The sequence below is a fragment of the Amborella trichopoda genome, chromosome 5 (genome assembly GCF_054954075.1).
Source record: "Amborella trichopoda isolate Santa Cruz 75 chromosome 5, AtrichopodaSantaCruz75HAP2 v2.0, whole genome shotgun sequence".
Lineage (NCBI taxonomy): Eukaryota > Viridiplantae > Streptophyta > Magnoliopsida > Amborellales > Amborellaceae > Amborella > Amborella trichopoda.
In genome coordinates, this window is record NC_142340.1 from 46,980,459 (window position 1) to 47,004,166 (window position 23,708).

General features: G+C 37.8%; 1 protein-coding gene across 50 annotated transcripts in view; it reads right to left on the reverse strand.

The window, feature by feature from the left end:
- Window positions 1-21,848, reverse strand: part of LOC148782158 (uncharacterized) — a 56,120-nt gene extending 34,272 nt beyond the window's left edge. For 13 of the 50 annotated variants that reach the window (XR_016056626.1, XR_016056631.1, XR_016056627.1 and 10 more), the window contains exons 1-4: window positions 21,312-21,737; window positions 21,004-21,085; window positions 20,144-20,263; window positions 19,716-19,799 (exon numbers count right to left, since the gene is read on the reverse strand). Coding sequence is in view for 3 of the 50 variants with exons in the window: in XM_088868450.1 (XP_088724576.1) it covers window positions 19,716-19,799; window positions 20,144-20,263; window positions 21,004-21,085; window positions 21,312-21,446 (421 nt within the window). In the remaining 47 variants the exon portion in view is untranslated. Of the gene's footprint in view, window positions 1-2,641; window positions 3,039-3,210; window positions 3,285-8,719; window positions 9,561-19,715; window positions 19,800-20,143; window positions 20,264-21,003; window positions 21,086-21,311 lie in introns of those variants that run through there. The other 37 variants (XR_016056614.1, XR_016056615.1, XR_016056612.1 and 34 more) reach the window with 17 other exon arrangements.
- Window positions 21,849-23,708: the final 1,860 nt, after the last annotated feature.

Here is a 23,708-nt window from a genome sequence, read left to right on the forward strand (position 1 = left end):
TCTCTTTCCCCCTAATTTTCTCGCTCTCAAATAGGCTGTTTATTACCTCTTTCTTCATAGCCAAGCTCACGAGCCGAGCCAAGCCATAAAGCGAAAAGAGGAGTAGATAAAAATTAAAATAAATATAAAAATACAAAAAATATTTAAATATATAAAAATAGATGCAGTTAGCATGCAGTCAAGCCCGCACATGTAGAAATGTGGGCGCCTTAATAAATTTATTTTTAAATAGAATTAGATCCTAAGTTGTAGAGAATATGTAATCTTTAACATGGGATCATGAGTATGAAAAAATAAATAAAATTTGAAAATTAGAAATAATAATTCTATTAAGAAAACATTTGGATCGTTAGTTTCAATTGTTTTAAAATGGACCACCTATTTGCCTCCATCTTTATACCTCTGTAGCCGAATAAATCGCCATTAAAAGCCTTGCCGCTTGGTTTTTTGATTTCCGCTCTCATATATTCATGTGTTTATGAACTCATATTTTTGCACTCTTGGGAGTGTGGTTCTAATTGAGTGAAAACAAGCATTAGAGTAATGGGTGTCACATCCATAGGTGAAAGATGTTGTGCGAGGAAGGCTCTATGGATAATTGATCCCATAAGTTACTTTTATCTTAGATCATAAAGATGGATTTGATCTTGATCCCTGATGCCTTAGATCAATAGCATATAAGAGGCTTTTATCCAAGCCACTCATTCATATCTTATCACCAGTATCAATGGAGGAGCTTTTGACACCCTTCACTCCTTAAAACCTAGGTTTATAGTCATTTTACCTGGAAGTCCTTAGCTCCATGTTTTATTTCCCATTAAGTCCAGATTCATGTTTACATTTATGCCCATGGTTTTTAAATAATTTGTGAGAGTCAACAAAATACAAGAACATAGACATAAAGGTAATATGGAATATCCACACATGTGAATAAAATATCTTATGACACAACCAATAGGATTTTAACAACACTAAAGTTTCACATGGGTCAAGCCCATAAAGTGGTGCCATATAAGATATACCCACATGCTACAAAAACATATGTGGATAATAATATGAATTAAATTAATTCTCAAAATCCCATGACTTCACACATGCCAAACTTGGCACATATGAGCAAGAAAAAAACATGCGACTTAAATCAAACTGAAGTCATAACAATATATAATACTTTAAATAACAAGATAACATGTTATAACATAATGCCAACAAAAGAATTAAGAATTAATGACAAATAGGTCCCCACATGGATATGATGTCAGCACGATGTCATCCACGAGTGGGGAGGTGGGGGTGCCACATGGCATCCCTATGGCCACTTGGGATCCATGTGGCATCCCCATAGGATGTCCTTGTTTGGTATTTACGTCAAACAAATTTGAAAATCACATTTTTTATTGTTTAAAACATTTGAAAAATTCTCCAAAAATCCCAAAAAAATTCTCTAAATGATTTCTCAACATTATTACACAATTTCTCATCAATATAAAATATTTTCTCATCAATTTTAGATTAATTTGAGCCAAAGGTAAATGAGATCTCTTGACTTATAACACCAGTCGAAGTCTTCCATTAGGCTAACCCAAATGACGTTCCACCGGTGTCTCAAGCCGGCCCAATGAACCTATGCTCCATAGTCTATGGCAAGGAAACATAATTGCTTACATCAAAGTCACCGAGCCAGAGCTTCCCGTCACCGAGGGTTCAATGGGTTACTGGAGCACCCCTGTGGGGCACGTTCTTATTCAAATACAAGGGTCCTCTTAAAGCACATGTGCACTAGCTCTTCTAAGTCAGTATATGGGCTCATGTCCTATGAGCCGACCATTCCATACAGGGCGAATACTCTTTTAAATACTCGTGTTCTATTATTCTCGATTGGATTCTCGAAGCCGTGGCTTATCACATCAACTATGAGCCATTCTAATCAATATACTCATGACTGGGAGGTGACCCTCACACCTCCCCGAGAGTTCACACTCTCAAAACGTATACTCTCAATGCCTCAAATACTTGGGGTATATGAATCTAGGCCCCAGTGCGCAAAGCATCCAGATTCAGTCTCTCTCTAACTCGCACTAAGCGTAAGACTATTGGCTTTAAGGCCTTGAAAGGCCACATAACCAACAATAACATAGTCTCGTATGGAATGACAAGCCTAAATAGAACTTTGAGGATTGATATTATCTAAAGTGGTAAGATAGGAGTAATTGCAGATGAGCCATCAGTTTTATAAAGTTTGATACTGCCATTGTGATCTAGAAAATTTGGAAAGCCATCAAGAGTTTTAAAAGAACTAACAGAACCAAGACCAGTTCTCAATAACTTGTTAAATACATTTTTCAGAAGATAAATACAGTGGCTGATGAGTTGGCTAACTCGGAATTAGATGCATCTAGGAATAAGCCACAGCTATATGAAACCATAGTTCGTAGTCCTTTTTTCTCCATGAAGAAACATTCCATATAGTCAAGTATCTTTATTAACAAAATATATATATATATATATATATATATATATATATATATATATATATATATAAATAAAAAACCACTAATTGGCAGAAGCTTGTCACTTAAAAAAGGTACAATCCTTGAAAGTTCACAAGTATGTTGCTAGTCTAGAAACTTAACAAATACTACTCTGAAATTGATAGATACCATACTTATGTTTCTAACAACCCAATTTTGAATGACAATTACATTTGATTTGGATAAAAAACAAGGAAGAATAAAGGTTCCATCTCCCATCTCAGAAAATAACATATCCTCTTAATACCATGAGCCCTATATTTGCACAAGTTCACATGTTGATGCTCTATTTCTCATTGCATGCCAGAAAAGAATTATAAAAAGAGAATATATCCTAAGGTTAATATGCATTACTGAGAAAAGCTTCACGCATCTCCTAGTTTTATGTTCAATCTTCTTCAAAAAACTTGACTATTTTCACTTTAGACTCCCTTGTTTAAGATGATAAGCCTTCTAACACATATTGACGTCCAGCAGCAAGCCACACTCATGAGCATGCATATAATCCTACACATCCCATGGCAACAAATGTTCATAACTTCACATGGTTTGGTCCAGCAATACCATGGTTAGTGCATTAGAATATTGAAGCATACAAAGTATCCATTTGGTTTAAACACTAAATATTAACTGCAGCTCATCTTCATTTCACAGGGAAAGCAAGGAGATGAGAACTTACCCCAATACTCCATCTTCACCGTAAAATTTGATACATTATTTCATGAACCAAAAGTTTCAAAATCAATTGAGCTGCTGCGCAACAAGGGGAGGTCTTGTAAGCCCAGCGGGATATGAAAAGCCATTAGTTAACATTAAAGAAATTTCAAGCTATACTTGTGTCTATTTGAAGCAGTCATTCCAGAAGCATTAACAAGATATTTGGTCATGATTTATAGTTCCGTCTTTTTTTTTCCCCTTTTTGATCTGTTTTTTTTTTTTGGTAAGTGTTAACATTTATATTACTGAAATAAGATTACAAGAGAGACAATAAGACGAAAGGCCCCTGCATGGCCGGGAGTGTTTTGAATGAGTAAAGTGGGTGTTTTCTTCATGTTTGCAGTATCAAAGAACCATGCACAAATAATAACTGCACCAAATCTACGACATAATGCTCAAAATGTGGACCAACATTCCAATACTAAAAGTGACCAGCTCCCACCCCATTAGAAGCTCGCTTCAGTATTCCATTAATTGCGTTTTCAATAGAAGGAAGGCATTTAACAGTTTCCATTAAAATATAGGAAACGAACAGAAATCCAACATTCCAAGTATAAGAAGCACAAAAGAAATGAGATACAAAATATAAAGTATTACAAAAGCTCTATATAGGCAACGGTCAAACATGTACATGTAATATGAAGAACAGTGTAATTCATATGGCATGAGTGCATCGAAAGCCTAATAAATCGCCTTTAAAGCCGCTTGGTTTTTTGATTTCCGCTCTCAGATATTCATATGTGTTTAAGTACGCATATTTTTGCAGCCCTGGGAGTATGGCTCTAATTGAGTGAAAGCAACCATTAGAGTAATGGACGCCACATCCATGGGTGAAAGATGTGTGAGGAAGGCTCTATGGATAAAACATGCTATGTGATATGTGCTACTTGGAAGGAAAAGATCATCACGGAAGGTGTACTCTAATTGGATGAAAAAGGCCATTAGAGTAGGGCTTTACTTGGATGAAACAACCTACTAGAGCTGGTTGGAGCTGATTCTAGCTAGGACATAGGGGGCTCCATAACTCTCGCCTTGGCATGTGAAAAGGCATTGACTTGGAGGATCCAAGGTGGTGGATGTGTATAGTCCATGTAATACGCACAGCCAAAGAGGATCCAAGGTGGTGGATGCTGAGCCAGGAGGAAACCAAGACTCTATTGAGCAAAGCGAGACAAGAGGAAACCAACCTAATTGTTCAATGAGACGGTGGCTTATAAAGGCGAGTACCTAAAAGCCTCTGCATGGCATCCTACGTAGCACGCAAGCATGACAATGACATTGGACCAAAATGGGAAAGAAAGGCGTACTTGGTTCTTCTTTTGCATGTAGTTGGACTCCCCTTGCACTGAAGAACAGTTCTTGATCTTTGTGACCACAAACTTGTCCTTGGAGTGGCCACGTAGGATCTATAGCTATCCATGGTCCCTCTATGGCTTGGTTATCATTGATAGGCTAACGACGAGCCCATTGCATGGGAGACATGTGGATCGTGGATTTGTTGGGTTGGCTTGATGTCCAAAGTGCGGTCATAGGGTGGTCATGGAACTTTTAGATGACGATCTGGTACCACTGCTAGATAAAATTAATAGAACAAATTTTTGTGTTAAAAAAAAAAAAAAAAAGAAGATATGTATGGTTCCATGATAGGGTGGTGATGTACTTAAATTAGATCCTCCAATTATAAAACCTAATGCCAATGGCCAAGCTAGAAGAATATTAGAAAAATGGCTAGAAGATGTCAAAGTAGATAGGACAATAATGTCAAGCTTCATGGAGGGGAATTTGATTAGAGTTGTAGCGGACTGCATCGCTAAAAATATGATCGGTGCCATGCCTTAAAAATATGAGATTAACTCTAAGACCCAAGTTCAACTCCAACTAGAAAAGTACAATTCTTGAAGGGTGAAAGAAATAGACTTGGTCACCGAGCATGTTAATAAAAATGAATGTCCTCGTAAAAGACACATTCGGGAAAACAATCCCAGACCACATACCAGCCTCTATTGTCCTAAACAGTCTAACGCCATCATGGGAGCACACTATGTTGGGTATTAGTGGACTTATTGGCTTTGCACCCTTTGCGCAGCATTTCCTCCAAATATGCTAAAACCTTCAATTGCCCTTCCAGTGCTAGAAAACCCTTTGATCACTCTATTGTAAGTGAAAAACTAACACACGCTTTGTCGAGTACATCATCCCATAATCTCCCTGCCTCTCACAACTCCCCATTCTATTATATGTCAATGTACTTAGATAAAACCCTTTCTCAAACTCATCAACAAGCTTCCTCATCGCATTAAGTTTACCACCTTTACAAAGACAATATATGAAAGTACTATATATAGCATTATCGGGGTGCATTTCCTCTTTAAGAGCTTCTTCCATAGCATACAAGCCTCATCAACCTTGCCTTCTTGACAAATAAGATAAAAAAATTTGCAACACGATGGTATAAACTTCTTCTCAAGCATTTCATTCAAAAGGCTTAAAGCCTCGCTTGGTCGCCCCTCTTTATGGTAAGATTAATAACTACGCCATACGTGACATCATTTGGAAGAGCCCAATTGTCCTCCATGTCACTATGAGCTTAACAGCCTCCATTAATTTCCCTAAACCATCAATTATGACTGTGTAAGGTGAACGTTCAGGGACCCAAACTCTGCTTATAATCTCATCCAAAAATCCTTTTTACTCCACAAAATCCACTCATAACTGTAAGTCACAGCTTATAGAGTTGCAGTATTTGGAAAAAAATAGCTTGGCATCTCCTCCAAAACCTAGAAAGCTGATTTCAAATCGTTCATTTAACACAAGGCCTTAATTAGGATATTGCAGGTAAAAACAATTGGAAATATCCCAAATTTCCTTCAATTCCTATACAATACATATAATTAACCAAATAAAGCTTTTTGGTCTAAATCATTGCATTCAAAAGAGTATAAAAAGATCTGAATCATTGCGTTCAAAAGAGCATTAAAAGACCTGACTTGTTTATCCCAAACTCATTCATCTTGAAAAAGGACTGAAGGCCAACTTGGGCTTGTTTGCAAAGCCATAGTTTGGAATCACATCTATGAATGTTACTTCACAGAAAAAATTCTGGAATCCTTTTAACTCTTTGAGTATAATTTCCATGGAATTCAAATCCCTAGCCATGTCTAATTTCTCTATGATCGTATGATAAGTATCACGATTATGAAAGAAATTGGGGTGATATTTAACAACATGGTCAAAGAATTGTAAAGATAGGTCCTAGTGACTGAAATTGAAAGCTTCGGGTATTGTGTGCCTCCCTTCTGGATGGTGTTTTTTTGGCTAAACACTGCCTCATTATCATGTCAGATTGGTCACTGAACAATTTATTGAAAATTTGTTTTTTAGTACCATGAAACAAGGTATCGTCTTTCGATTGATAAATTTCTACTGGAAATGCAATTTCATGTGTAGTCTTGAAAAAGAGAAAAGAAGTTAGTAAAACTTGGTCCCCATGATCGGAGCAATTTCATGTGTAGTCTTGAAAAAGAGAAAAGAAGTTAGTAAAACTTGGTCCCCATGATCGGAATAGATACATAGAATATGATGCCATAACAGGGAATCTTTTATGAAAATGAAAGCATTTAGATGTGTGCTGAAAATTCAGTGGAAAACTCTGACGAATACTTCAAATGTATTAGCCTGAGAAATGCATGAAAAATCATGGGGTGCAAGTGCAAAATGCTTGGCAAGCTTGGAGGAGATATTGGAGATACATAGGTAAGTGTGGTAATGCTTGGTAGTGCTGAGAGGTGACATGACGACGATGCATTCCACTTAATTTTGTGTGGCAGAATCATGCTGGTTTCTGAAGCATTTATTTTGGGGAGTTGAGTTCCTTCATATTATCAAATTTTAGTCATTTTCACTTGATAAGCAATCATCCATCTTGGTATCAGTTTTACTTGTTGCAGTAGGTAAAACAAAGAAACCAGAACAGTGGTCGTCTCCTACTCTTCTCTGTAATTGGTTGGAATTTTCAAACAAGTGGTTAAATTGTTAGCTAACAACTATAAACTTCTTAGCATGTTGTATATGAAGATTGCCTGCGACCTCTTCCTATTGTGATGCTATGTTTACCACCCGAAGGACTGACACGCCACTCTCTAAATATCTATCTTCTTCTCTCTCCAAACTTTAGGGCTTAGGAAGTAAAACTAAGCCAAGGGGTGGCATGCCCAAGCCACATACCCTAGCCCTAGGTCTTGGCCTCATGTTCATGTGTTGAGCCTTGGCCAAACATATATTATGTTACGCTCTCTACTGGTTTTTTCCTAGGCATCCCAAATTTGTGAGACAAGTTCTTGGACTTAGATCCCATGTACTATTGGTGGAGGAGACCCGATGTGGGGTATGCTAAGTCCTTGGGGGTAACCTAAGGCAATGTATAAGGTATTCTCTTAATTTATGTTCTTTTGATTCTATTGCATCTTTATTTCCAGATCTGTATTTGGAACGTATTTTAATTTTAATGGCAATCAAGTGACAGTTCTTGGCAATTTTATTTGATTCATGTTGTATACGAACATTTGTGAGGATGGCAATACAATAAGAAAAAATAGAAGCATTTTAATTGGGCATGTAGGGCTCCGGCAAAGGGATTACAGGTTACCACAGTTACCCTTCTCTTTTAATGATGTGTCTATTAAAAAAAAAAAAACCAAGGAGAACATTTTTAAGTATTTAAAAACAAAGAAAACAATGGTAAGATAGAAATAATTGCAGATGAGCCATCAGTTTTATAAAGTTCGATACTGCTACTGTGATCTAGAAAATTTGGAAAGCCATCAATAGTTTTAAAAGAATTAGGAAGAACTAACAGAACCAAGACCAGTTCTCAATAACTTGTTTAATACATTTTTCAGAAGGTAAATACAATGGCAAATGAGTTGGCTAACTCGGAATCGGATGCATCTAGGAATAAGTCACAGCTATATGAAACCATAGTTTGTAATCTTTTTTTCTCCATGAAGAAACATTCCTTATAGTCAAGTATCTTTATTACCAAAAAAATAAAAGAATAAAAAACCACTAAATGGCAGAGGCTTGTCAATTATAAAAGGTACAATCCCTGAAAGTTCATAGATAAGTTGCCAGTCTAGAAACATAACAAATAATACTCTGAAATTGATAGATACCACCCTTATGTTTCCAAACCAACCCAATTCTGAATGACAATTACATATGATTTGGATAAAAAACAAGGAAGAATAAAGGTTCCATCTCCCATCTTAGAAAATAACATGTCCTCTTAATACCAGTGAGCCCTATATTTGCACAAGTTCACATGTTGATGCTGCATTTCTCATTGCATGCAAGAAAAGAATTATAAACAGAGAATATATTTTAGATGACATGCAAAATGAGGTGTGTCAAAAGAGTGACGGGAACCAGGGTTAATCAAGATTTTAGCTTCCTCCCAGAAACAAATAGCGTACCTCTGATCACCGAGGTAGATGCCTTGGCCTCCTGCTTCGTAAGTGCAAATACCCGACCTTGAGTCTTTGGTCGATTCTCCGGCATTACCATGGGGCAGTCCTTGATCTAGTGGTCAGGCTTTCCACACCTAAGACATGTTTTTTATTTCTTATAGCACTCTGCCGCAAAGTGGTTGCTCCCTTCACAATATGAGTAGGTCGGGCGCCGATTCTCCCTCACATCGCTCAAAAAGATCTTTTGAGCATTCATGTTCCCCTGACTAGGCCTTCCCCTGACATCTCTCCTCGGAGGCAGCCGAGTCTTCCTCCCAAAATTCCTGGATGATGCGGACCTTACTATCCCTTCTTTCCTCAACTGAAATTCCTTGCAATCTTTGTCAATCTTCATAGCGAGGTCTACCAAAGGGGAGAACGACTTAAGGTTGGCTGATAATGCTCTTCCTCTGATATCTGGCCGGAGGCCCCTTAAAACTAGCTTGCCTTGTGTGCCTCTGTATTGATGATGTAAGGCGCGTACCGAGAGGGTTCTGCAAACTTGGCTGCATATTATTCTACTGTCAGCCTCCCTTATTGCAGCTCAATAAATTCAACTTCTTTCCTCTCCCAGACAGAATCAGGGAAATATTATTTTTCAAATGCTACTTGGAAATTCTCCCATGTCGCCTCAGTCCCTGTCTCCATCCAAGACTGTTTTACCGAACTCCACCAATGTTCGGTCTCCCCATCCAACATAAAGGTTCCCAATCTGACCTTCTGCTCATCGGAGCAATGTAAATGGCTTCTCTTCTCTCTCTATCTCTCTCTATGTTATTTAGGAGTTTGGGTTGTCATTTGGGTTCCTCTGGATTACAGAAACAATAAGAAGTCCTAATATTTAGTATTTTAGTGATATAGTAAAGAGCAAAGAGAGAAACTAATGAGCCAAAGCTGCTGCCTATGTAACTGGGGAAGGCCCAATTAAGAGAGAGAAAGTCAAAGTTCTAGCCTAAACAAAAAAATAACCCCCCATGCTCAAAGTGGCAGCAGGTGTTGGGAATTTCCTCCTCTCTCAAATCCTCAAGATCACCAAATATGCCATAGCCGGCAAGCTAAGGATGCAGTCGCATTATTAATGAATGACCACACAATCACACCTTCTCAATCGCATGCCATCACGCAATATCATATCATGGAATGCCATGTTATCAGCATACATACATCATGGCTATATCAGAGAGGCATTCTCTCTCTTCGACGCCATGCTCATCGGAGACGCATACTCATGGACCGTGATAATCAAAGACTTGAAAAAACACATATTACGATCATATAAAATCTGAATATATGAGAAGCAAGGCAATATCTTTATTCAAAATTTTAAATATTATAATATTTATACCCTGTTTATCAACCAAACCCGAAATAATTGTGAATATATCAAATTAACATGCAAACATACATGGAGGAAGGCATGATTTGAACCCCTTGTGCCCGGGCCACGAACAGGTATTTTGAGGACTTAATTTTATCCCATTGTCTAAAGCACGGGTGATAATAATAACTCAGGGAGATCAATCTAATGGGAAGCAAATAATCACTTTTATTTCACTTAATGGGGATCAAATCATGAGAGAGACATATATCACAAAAGCCTTTGAAAGTTTGAGAGAGATACTACACAAAATAAGGAAGATATGGTGAAACTACACCATAAGGGACCACACGAACTTTTCATTATACAAAAAGAGGCTCAAGATATTATCTCATATGCTCAAATATAATAACATAAACCTTTGATCAAATGTATATTCTCGATAAATATTCCATAAAATTTGGATCAAGAAACTCAAAGTGAAACTATTCAAAACTATGGAGTAAACAAGTTAGTCTACACATGCTTTGTGTGAGGACTACACTATTGCTAGGAGACTCTACAAAAACCAAGTATTCATGCCGAAAAGATGCAGAGAGCTACTGTAAATTAAAAATTACAGCAACCTTTGATAATGGAAATGAGGTAGGAATTGAAATATAAGAAGAAAAATTACTACCTTATGAGATTGCAATTAAAATGAATGAATCAAAGTGATTGTGAGTTGACATAAGAATCGAGCAGATTGCAACATCAAAGTCAACAGGCTTGACAAGATCAACCTGGGATTCCTATTGCAATCAGGATCGAGTTTCTTTCTCTAAATCCTGGTGGATTAGGTTTTTTGAACTGCAACACCCTAATCCACCATAAATCTAATTTTCTCCAGATTAATACACAACCATTAGACCTACTTGATTAGGATGGCCAAATGTCTGCGGTTGTGGAGCTTCAGACCGCAACTTTGTGGAGAGAGGGAGCTCTGGGCAAACAGGGTTTTGGGGCATTCTAGAGCACTGTCCAGTACTACGAACATTGGACAACATAAGCTAGTTGACTGATAATACAAACGCCGGACAGAGCTAGTGCTTTGTGGAAAGATTGAGCCCTCCTGTCCGGCATTGTCATTGCCAGATAAGAGCCCCCAAAGGGTGTCCATACATAAATCGCTCAAAAATTTAAATAATAAAAATTGTCAAAAATTATTTGTAGGACTATTTTGATCATTTTCACAATTTGAATTATTTTCATAATGTTCTTAGGCTGCATCTTTCTAAGCGCACACACCCTCCAAATTTCAGGTGGATTTTGATAAGTAAAATTAAAATTAAAAGTCTTGAAATTTGAAAATTTGGAGCATGCACAGTTATATTTAATGCCCGCCACTAGTTTTATAGAAAGGAAAAGACACAGGTATTTTAAAATTGTGGATTATAGGTTTCTAAAATTACCATTTAGAAACAGGATGTGCGCGTGTGTGTATATATAATGATACATATAGGAATCTTCATAGCCCATTTGATACTAAAACAAAGCAGCCAATTTCATATCTCAGAGTCAAATGACAGACCAAGCTAGAATGAACGCGTAGAAATACACGCCAAACCACACACCCACACAGTGAAACCTTCATTTTCCACGCACCCACATGCCAACCAACAGGATTGCTCTCTTTCAGAGATTGACCAATTGCAAAGAGAGGCTTCGCTTTACCTAATTGATGTATCATGTGTCGCAAAGCCGAGGAAACTAACCCTCACCTCTTTATATATTGTCCCTTGGCCCATTCCTTGTGGGGAGCTTTCTTCAGCTCTTCAAATGGCAATGGATGACCCCAAAATATATTCCAATCTCTTTTCCTCTCTCCACCTCAACCCCTGGGCCTCTTCAGGTATCACATTGTGGAAGGCTTCAATGGTAGCCCTCGTTCGATAGAACGTAACAATCATATCTTCCGAGGACAATTCTCTACCATTGAATCCTTGTTTGATGTAATCAAAGCAGCAGTTATCTTCTAGGCTACTAATCACAAGCGGTTCAAAGGCTTCCCCCCTTCAGCCTTCCACCTGTACTGGTACAATCTCCTTTTCTTACCACCACGCGAGTAACTCACGAGCCTCCTTGTGGCTTCCTCCAGAGTTGGACTGCGTAAAGCTCAACTTTGATGGTCGTTCCATAGGCAACCCAGGGCTATCAAGTATAGGTCTTTTTAGAGACCACAAAGGTTCCACTTTGAGCTCTTTCGCGAAGTCCATAGGTCACTTCGATTTCCAATCAGCAGAAGCTAGATCATTTCTTGCGTGCCTCAAACTATTTGACAACTCTTGGGGCCAAGCTCTCACCAAAGCAGGGGACTCCCACAACGTTATTTCCTGGGCCTCTGGTTCGACTAACTGCCAATGGTGATCCAAGCAAGCAGTACCTCACTCCATGACCAGGCTTGAAAGTTCTACAGCAACCATGCAGTCAACTCCACTATCACTACCTACCCTCCTCTTTCCTCTTGACCACAACCCCTTCGTCCAATTTCCTAAATCAAAAGATATTGTGTTCCCCTCATAAATTAGAGTTCGAGATAGAAATATGATTAACATGCTATAAGACAATATTCTGGAATTTGCATTACCAAGGTTTAATTAACTTGCAATCAATCTAGGCATGTATGTCACAAACCATATTGAGATTGCCCATTAGAAACATTTAGTCACATCATAGAACATAAAACTGGAATGATTTGATAGTAGCTTGAAGAATAGTGAGGCTGTTTAAGGTCTTCCACTGCATAGTTGCACCTCTCCCAAAACGTTTGCTAGTTTGAAGAGCGGACCTCAATTCAGGTACAAGTTCGAAGAGACGATATCTTGTCCAGTTCAACCTGCATGAATGCTGGAACAATTTGGACCTAATTACTATGTTCCTTTGTTTTGGGGAGCTAGCAGAATTTTCATGTCATGTGAGTTTTATTTGATGCAAATACAAAGGCTGCTAAGTGCTAACAATGATTTAGAAGGTGATTCAAGAGAAGATTCATCTTAAACTGAGATTAAGTTTACATAAAACAACAATTCACATGAAGTGACATGTTAATTTTTATTAGTGAAGTGAGGGACCCCATTCCCATATGCATTTGGTTGAATGTTGAAACATGCCTCAACAGATATTCCTATGTGATGAATCACACCGGTGTGACATGAGATGGAAGACAAATTCAAAAGCTATAAAAAGAAATATAAATAATAAAAATTGTAAAATCTCCCCAACCACAACCTAGCCTTTCCTCCCACCTAACCTGCAGCATTCCCCAACCTTACCATCCACAACCTAGCCATTTGGTTCACTACCCTTGAAGCCTCACTGTCCCTTCCTCCAACAACTTCCACCACCAAAAAGAAAAATGCATCTTTCTATTCCCACATATCATCCGTCCACCTATTTCAGACCTCCCAGAATGAATGTCAAATCATGGTGATCCAAGAAGGTACCTCACTCCATGACCAGGCTCGAAAATTCTCAAGCAACCATGGGTCAACTCAACTATCACTACCTACCCTCTTTACACTAGACCACATCCCTTTCATCCCATTCACTAAACCAGAAGACATTATGTTCCCCACGTTAATTAGAGTTCGAGATAGAAATATGATTAACATGCTATAAGACAATATTATGGAATTTGCACTACCAGGGTTTAATTAACTTGAAATCAATCTGGTCATGTATGTCACAATCTGTATTGAGATTGCCCATTAGAAACATTGAGTCACATCATAAAACATAAAACTGGAATGGTTTGATAGTAGATTGAAGAATAGTGAGGCTGTTTAGGGTCTTCCACTGCATAGTTGAACCTCTCCCAAAACGTTTGCTAGTTTGAAGAGCAAACCTCAATTAAGGTACAAGTTTGGTAAAATTGAGCTCCAAACATAAATGAATTTTACAAATAATGCACGAGATAACTAAATTTGAAGAAACTGCAATCCCTACAAAAGGGCATCTTAGACAAAAATGAGACACGATATATTGTCCAGTTCAACCTGCATGAATGCTGAAACAATTCGGACCTAATTACTGTGCTCCTTTGTTTTGGGAATTAGCAAAATTGTCATGTCATGTGAGTAATATTTGATGCAAGTACAAAGGCTGTAAGTGCTAACAATGATTTGGAAGGTGACTCAAGAGAAGAATCATCTTAAACTGAGATTAAGTTTACGTAAAACAACAATTCACATGAAGTGACATGTTCAATCTTATTAGTGAAGTGAGGGACCCAATTCCCATATGCATGTGTTTGAATGTTGAAACATGCCTCAACAAATATTCCTATGTGATGAATCACACGGATGAGACATAAGATGGAAGACAAATTCAAAAGCTATAAAAAGAAATATAAATAATAAAAATTGTCAAAATCTCCCCAACCACAACGTAGCCTTTCCTTCCACTCAACCTGCAGCATTCCCCAACCTCACCATCCACAACCTAGCCTTTTGGTTCACTACCCTTGCAACCTTATTGTCCCTTCCGTTTCCACCAACTTCCACCACCAAAAAGAAAAAAGCATCTTTCCATTCCCACAAATCATCCGTCCACCTATTTCAGACTTCCCCGAATGAATGTCAAATCATGGTGATCAGAGCAAGCAGTACCTCACTCCCTAACCAGGCTTGAAAGTTCTCAAGCAACCAAGCAGTCAACTCAACTATAACTACCTACCCTCCTCTTTACACTTGAACACAGCCCCTTCATCCCATTTCCTAAATCTAAAGACATTATGTTCCCCATGTAAATTAGAGTTCGAGATAGAAATATGATTAACATGCTATAAGACAATATTCTGGAATTTGCATTACCAAGATTTAATTAACTTGAAATCAATCTGGTCATGTATGTCACAATCCGTATTGAGATTGGCCATTAGAAACAATGAGTCACATCATAGAACATAAAACTGGAATGGTTTGATAGTAGCTTGAAGAATAGTGAGGCTGTTAGGGTCTTCCATTGCATAGTTGCACCTCTCCAAAAAGTTTGTTAGTTTGAAGAGCAGACCTCAATACAGGGACAAGTTCAAGAGCTCCAAACATAAATGAATTTCACAAATAATGCACGAGATCACCAGATAACTAAATTTGAAGAAACTACAATCCCTACAAAAGGGCATCTTAAACAAAAATGAGACAATATCTTGTCCAGTTCAACCTGCATGAATGCTGGAACAATTTGGACCTAATTGTTATGTTCCGTTGTTTTGGGGAACTAGCAGAATTTTCATGTCATATGAGTTTTATTTGATGCAAGTACAAAGGTTGCTAAGTGCTAACAATGATTTGGAAGGTGACTCAAGAAAAGATTCATCTTAAACTGAGATTACGTTTATGCAAAACAACAATCACATGAAGTGACATGTTAATTCTTATTAGTGAAGTGGGGGACCCAATTCAAATATGCATTTGGTTGAATGTTGAAACACACCTCAACAAATATTCCTATGTGATGAATCACATGGATGAGATATAAGATTGAAGACAAATTCAAAATCTATAAAAAGAAAGATAAATAATAAAAATTGTCAAAAGTAAATAAGAAAAATTAACATAAAAAAGCAAATACATGCATCCCATACATGAATATCGTTGTTCAACTTCTAGACCAATGTCAAAACTTATGGGGGCAAACATGTCAAACCATAGGTGTCCATGTCTGAAATTTCAATATGTTAACGCGAAAATGCCTCCATGTTTGACACCAAACATGACACATGCTTGGTGAGGCTCATCAGATTGTCTACTGGTATGTCGAAAGAAACACATTACTCGGATATAGTGGTAAAGCCACGCACCACGACATGTCGAAAACAAAAGGCCTCTAGATCCAATGATCGAATGGGCCGAATGACAAATTCAATATTTATCAAGATAGATTTGGGAACAGGAAATAAGAATTCCAACTAAAATAAAGCTATTATGTATCTTACCAATTGCTCATCAGTTTATGAATAAATCTAACAAGCAGGTCATAAATGACCAAAACAAAATTCATGTCTACAAACAGCGTCGTATGATGTTGGTTATCTGGGGGAAGAGAAGAGCAGGAGACAAATTAGGAGGAAAACGCTGATGTGAAATAATGAGGCTAGGGGAGGGAAAAGAAAGCAAGGGTAGAGTGGGTATAGGAGCTTGGGAAAAACGAGATGAAGGAGCAGTTTGCATGTGAAACACGATTGGATGGGTGAAAAGGGGGGGAAGGGGCACGATAGGAGAGGGCAAGTGTCCACCATCTGTGTAGAGGAAGGGCTCAGAAAAGGTAACTGAGGAAACAATAGGGTCAACGAGTGAAAAGAGGGAAAGGGAGGAGAGTTGCTTGCTAGTTTCCTAAGACCGGAGGGAGACATGGAGGGAGGACACCTAGTGTCACGGGATTGGAAAGGGAAGATACGATCACATGCTCAACAGGAGGATTCGACGAAGGACAAGGGCCGTGGAGCCACGTGGCATATCCTAAAAAGAGGAAATTACGATCAAGAGATCGTTGAGATGCACAGTAGGGGAGGATCGATGGCGAGACAATCGAGAAAGAGCCACGTGGCTGTTCCAGATGGGGAGAAAGAGCCGCCTGCTCTAAGGCCAGGGATGACTTGCCTTGGGAAATGGGGTTTATGAAGCCACCTGTCGTCCCATCAGCCTTAATGATGGGAAGCTCAACAGGTGGTAAAGCTCTTGGGGCAGCAGTTTGCTTAGCACCAACTCTGTTAGTCGCACAATCGAAACTTGGACGCTGATGGTCATTTCCCGACCATCCTCCATGCGAGACCTCGGTCCATCTCTGAGATGGCGGGACGATAGGGGAAAGGTGAAGGACCATGCCATGGGAATGTTCAAGAAGAGGCCATCAACTTCAGCCAGATGGAAGGTGGGATGAGGGAAGGGGCCAACGATTCTATGAAAAGTTGGATTGATCCAAGGGGAAGGGTGCCTGAGGACCTCTAATGGACCAAGCTAAACTCGTCGCAAGAGTCCCCAATTGTTTTGAAAGTGTCGATGTGCCACGCCTGCATGGGGATGTTGGTGGCCTGAAACCAAATTGTTTACAAAACGACTCCTAGGAACTAATTCCAAACATTAAAGGGTGAGAGATGCCCCATTGAACCGAGAATGGTGTCCCTGCTAGGCACTATTACAACTGACTTCAGATGGGAAAGAGAAAAGAAATTCTCTAGGTAGGTTAGGTCTGAGAATGTCCAAACTTCCCATTTCCATTTCTCTATACCTTTGATGTCGTGCCTGAGTGGGTGTATAGACCTACCGAAGAGGACCTCAAAGCCTTCACAATATGGGAAGAGTGTGGCTCCCCCAACTAGAATGGTGAGAGGGGCGAGGGAGCTCCATTATGGATGAGGTAGGTGTAGCTATGGTAAGGAGAGTGGGGGGGAGGGGGGGGGAAAGAGGCTAGAGAGGAAGAGGGTTGGGCGAGGAAGGCGGCGGTTGAGTACGAGTCAGGGCTAAGAGAAGGAAGGCTGTGGTCGAGGGGGGCCCAGGCTAGGGAGAGGAGGGAAAGCACTCCAAGACGGACCCAAGTTCTTTGAATCACCCTCTCTCTGTATTTTTAATTATCTCTAATACGGTCAACCAACATTCTTCCTCTCAATCATTGGTGGTACATACAAAAAATTACTCTCTAGTTTAGTACTATTACCACAAAAAGTTCTTAATATCTTAAAACATCTTAAAATAATAAAACATGAATTTTAAAATTATAAATATTATTCTTTTACCAAAGTACCTATACATAATTAAAGTAATAGATAAATAAGAAAAACTAACATAAAAAAGTAAATACATGCATCCCATGTATGAATATGGCTGTTCAACTTCTAGACACATGTCAAAACTTATGGAGGCAAAAATGTCAAATCATAGGTATCCATGTGTGAAACTTCGAGATGTGAACAAGCAAATGCCTCCATGTTTGACACCAAAAAATGACATGCTTGGTGATCCTCACCAGATTGTCTACGCCAAACACACCATCTGAACCTATAACTAAATTTTAATGAAGCTATGTATGTTCTACTTTAAGTGAGAGAAGTAACGACTAAACCCACATCCATGAAAAGATAGACTAAATTAAATCATTTATAGGAACAACATGTAAAACCAAGTTACATCCTAAACATAATACCCGTAAATTTCCACTATAAAGAAAATAATTAAGAAGATAAAAAAATCATAATCAACATACAAACTAAGAAAAATTCAACTAACAATTATATACTAAAAAAAAAACCACTTCAAAAGAAAAATGTACTCAGATTCAGGGAAATGGTAGCTGATGCAACTGTGGCTGCCATTTTCAGATTAGAGAGCAAGATCTATAGTACCTTCAAAATCTCTTCTGTAGATATTGGACCAGATGTCCAGTCCAATGTATATTGCGGGCAAATAAACCCCAGGACCAATAAATAGTTAAAAAAAAAGCAACCTAAATAAACCTAAATTATCTAGATGAATCACCACAATGAACCCCCAAACCATTGAATTCCAAAATCCAAGCTTATGGCAACAAATCAGTAGCATAAACCTTCAAAAAGAAACCATGAAAAACTAGATAAGCCGTAAATAGGGAACCAAGAACAAAACCCTAGTTCAGGTTAATGGATGGCCTCGAAATTTCAAAAGCAAAGCAACATAAACCAGAAGAAATCCCTGAAAGAAAGATACCTATGACTTGGATTCAACGTAAGAAACCCTAATACTCTTCGTGCTCCATGGATTCAACATCCTCTGGGTTAGCTAAAACACCACCCATATATGTAGACTGGTGTAGAAGAAAGCCTAATACTAGTTTGCAAAGCAAGAGTAGAACAACAAGAGAATCGCAGTAAAGAGTTTCTCTCTATAAAAAAAAAAAACTAACCAGTATGTAAGAAAAATGAGGGTGAATAGCTTTTATAGTGATACAGATTTTATTTTACCAAGTGTCTAAAATGCTAACACTGTAAAATAAAAATAACTCCCTAAGTCCGTTTACACTATAATTTGGAAATGGGTTCCAAAAGTTTATAGACACTGATTGATTCAATCTTTCGTTTAACAGGAGGATAAAACAGAAAACAAAGAAAATGAAAGAATCTTGTAGAGAGATAGAGAGAGAGAGAGAGAGAAGGGGAAATCTAACTTGCTCTTAGGGTTTTTAAGTAAAAAGAAAGCACAAAGAGATGTGAAGAACAAGGAGGAGGAGAAGAAGGGAAAGGGTTTTTAAGTAGAAAGAAAGCACAAAGAGATGAGAAGAACAAGGAGGAGGAGAAGAAGGGAAAAATAGTACTTCAAAATTCAAACTAATGGGCCTCAACAAATATATGACTGTTGGTTTTGTCTCTACCTCAACCATCATATACTTCCCCTTCATAACAATCTCTCTCTCTCTCTTTGGTTCGTTCAAGCCTTAGATTGAACTTTCTCGGGCTCGTCATAGTTGGAGTCTAGATGGAAATAGAGATTGAAGTCTAGCTCTCAGAGAGAGATCGAGGTGGAGATTGAAGCTGAGCGCTTGCTCTATCTCTCAAAAAAAAAAAAAATCTAAAAGATTCATGGCCACCAATAAATCGCTTCAATAAACAGATTAACAAAGGCTAGTAGAATCCCATACCTTTCCATCTTACTCTGAATGGAGCAACACCATGCTTTGACATTTGTAAATATATGTATCCATTTTTTATATGGGCGCGCAAGACTGAAACAGAGCGTAAAAGATACGAGCATAAACAAAACAAGTTATGGCCTATTGGGTATTCAGAGAGAGAGAAAGAGACTATTACAATCCCGATAAATAAGGCTGAGAGCATACAAAATACAAGATTCAGAGAGAGAGAGCGAGAGCAAACAAAGGATAGATTAGAGAGAAAAAGGGCAATTAGGGGCATCTTACTGGTGATGAGAGAGAGAGAGAGAGCAACGAAAGGATAGCTTAGATGGAAAAAGGGTAACTACAAGCAAAAGGAACTTATCTTCCATAACCAAATTTTTAATAAAAGAATGAAACCAAAAAACAAACTTATATGAAGTTTTTGCATTCACCTTGGTCATCAAGATCTTGAGTTTCAAATCGTAACAAGTCTTGAGATTCTTCTTCCTCCTTTCTACTCTTTTGAATGCCCATAAGCTTGAGTCTGACTTTTGTAGGATATAGCGTCCCTCCTTGGAAACAAAAAAAATGCTAATCATAAGCACTTAAAAGCATAAATGAGCAAGGTAATCAATAAAAAATTTGAGCATTTGAGATCCGAAATCGTCTCTGACAGCTAAGCATTCCATTGGGGTTGGGGGGGGGGGGGGGGGGGGGCGGGGAGAAAGAAAACATCCCACTAGAAACCACAAAATGAGTCCTAGAAACACAATTCAATTCCCTAAACCCTATAAGAACTCTAGAATCTCCAAAAGATGGCATTTCCATTAAAAAAATACATATACCACAAAAAAAAGGAGAAGAAAATAAAACACAAGAGAAGCCCTGGAAGCATAACTTCAACAATACATATCCTAAAAAAATACCAAAACATCCAAATCCAAACACACAAGAAAATCATAGAGTATTACCAATAAGAAGAATCATATGAAGAACTCTTCTCATTCTCATTTTCTGTTTCAATTTAGCACATTATCAAAAGAAGAAGATAAAGGAGAAAAAAAGGTAAGAAGTATTACCAATAGCCTCCTATAACAACATCGCTCTCTCTAAAGTGGGTCAAATCATTGGTGAAAAGAAAATTGAAAAGGACATGAAGTTGGGAATGTTATGACAATCCATGCCTCTCTCAAAACTAAGAAATCAAGTTGTGACACAGTTGAATTCAGAGGAAATGCAGAGCAAATTCAAAGTAAATACAAAGATGAGAGAAAAATAAGAGAAACAAAGGCGATTGAACCATTTTGCTTACGGGGTAAGTTAACGTGTGACGACATCCTGAGGCAATAAATAAATTGCTTTTTCTCCAATATCTCCCTTTCGACCCAAAGATTCTTGGAACAAATGTTTGAAAAATTCAGAAACCAGAAAACAAATTTTAGAGAGAAAAAGTAAATAGAGATAGAGAATTAGAGACTAAATTTTTCTCTTTCAATAATTAATATAGTGAGAACAAAACAAAATGATGGAATTCGATGCATAAGCAGAGGGGTTAGAACACTGAGAGAGAAAGAGAGATTTCTATCTTCGAGAATAATGATTAGAAAAGCTAACTTTTACCATTATAGAAATCACTCGAAGAGTCATGCTACTGTGTAATCTGCCATCCTTCAGTGGTCTCTTCCCAAACTCGAATGAGCGAGATGTGCTCCACTTTGTAACGTTCTTCATTGCGCAGCCACTCCATAAACTCATCGTGTGTCGACGGAAGATCCAATGCTTGAAAGGTAGTGAGGTGTTGGAAGCCTTGAGGCAGCCGCGACATTCTCCATATTCTAGAAATTCGCAGTCAACAGAAGCATGGCATTGCTCCCTTCTCCAATAATATTCTAGAAATTCGCAGTCGACGGAGGCATGGCGTCGCTCCCTTCTCCAATTCTTCCCCTCAATTTGAAAACCCAAAAAACCAGAAGAAGGCCATGGAAGCACTTTTCTAGCTTGGCTTTTACAGTGTAGCCTACACTAACCCTACTAAGTTTCGAGATGTAACCCTTTTTTGGGGCAGAATGGTCGACTGATTACATATCGCTCGAGCCAGGCCCAACTTTTTAATCTTTCTACATGAAAAGGAGTCGTTTTTTTCAAAGGAAAACACATTAAAATTTTCGTGCTTTTGTTGATATTTTGTTGGCCGTCATATAAGTTTGGCTCGGATTATATCAGCTTGGCTCGGCTTAAAAAGGCTCGGCTCAGCTTATATTGGCTCGGCTCGGCTCTGCTTATATCGGTTCGGCTCAGCTCGACTCAGCTAGAGTATCTAAGTCTAACGTTAAGTTTTATTAACCTGAGCTGAGCCGAGCCGATTTTAGCCGAGTCGAGCCGATATTAGCCAAGTCGAGCTGAAGTTAGCTGAGCCAAGCCGAGACATTTTAGCGAGAAAAAAAGCTGAGCCAAGTTCAATAAAAAGCTGGCCTAAAATCCCAAAAATGAAAAAATCAATAAAATTATCAATAAATTATTAAAATAAAAATTGTGAAAAATAAGAAATTTATTTAAACATGTACAAAAGGAAAATATTAGTTCTACCTACTATTTTGAGATATATGATTGTTTTAGTCACTTTTTTTTGAGAATATATTGCATTTTTTTGTACATTTTTTTAGGGAACTCATTGGTAAAACTTTTAATGGTATTTTTTGTTAAATCAAGATTTTAAATTTACTCCTATTGTAACTTTACTTTTCTTTAAACCAATTTTCAATAATATTAAATAAATATATAAATAAAGTTATAAGGAATAAGTATTTTTTAGAAAAGATTAAATATGAATTTATATCAATACTATTAAAAAAGCGATTTTTTGAAGATCTTTTAAAAAACTCAGAATTCTTAACAGATTTAAAAAAATCAGATATTTATTTAAAAAATCATGTTTTAAATGGAGACTTAGCAACTATGATATTTGCATATCTGGTTTTTTTTCTACTTTTTTTAACCAAATCCAAAATATTCATGACTCTATAACTTACCATTTTTTTTTTTGGTGATCCATATTTTTTAACTGATTTTTTTCCTCCGACCTTTTGAAATAAAATCGATTTCATACCGATATTTTGATCTGCCGATATTTTATTATTCTCTGGCTTGCTACCCATTATTTCATGACAACAATGGATATATCTTATGCTGATAATAATGCTCCTTTATGCTAATAATAATGCTCCTTTAGACGGTGAAAATAACTTCTAAAGCTCTTTTAGACGGTGAAAACAACTTCTAAAGAAAATAAAACCACTTCTAACTTTCCACCAACTTCAGGCACAGTTAAGATTCATTGACGATCTCATATTGGATTCACTAATCAAATTACCTTTAAACATCACTCCTACCTCAATAGTAGCTAGCTGCCCTGTCCATTTATTAAATCGAACGAAGATGGACCCAAGATCAACCAAAGAACTTCACATTTTACATATCAATAAGAACTTTCAATGCGTCAGATATTTCAAATTTCAGAGTTCATAGTATATTCCCCAAACAGAATATATCCAATGGGGGAGGGGGAACATGCAAATTTGATGTATAGCTTTGTGCCTAAAACTTGAAATCCTTCTTATTTGCCTTCCCTTCTGTTTTCCTACATCTTGCGATTCCTCTTTTTCTTAGCCTGCATAGAGTTCAATTTTTTTTTAAAAAAAAGTGAAAACCCATAGAACAACACGAACAAAAATTCCAACCTACTCTAGAATGCACTCAGAACAAAACTCTGCCACAATGTCACTGAAGTCCTTTGCGTTGATTTCATAGTTTCTCCTCTTCCCTTGCTCATACATGAAGCGTGTCACCCAATAATGAATAACTCACTCCCATAAAACCCATAAAACTTTGCATGCATGCATCAAACACATCAAGAATCTGGGCGCCTACTATAAAAAAAGCAAAATACCTTACTTTGCTGCCAAAGTAACATCATCCAAAGCCTCTAATTCTTCCAACCAAAGAGTGACATCCACTTAG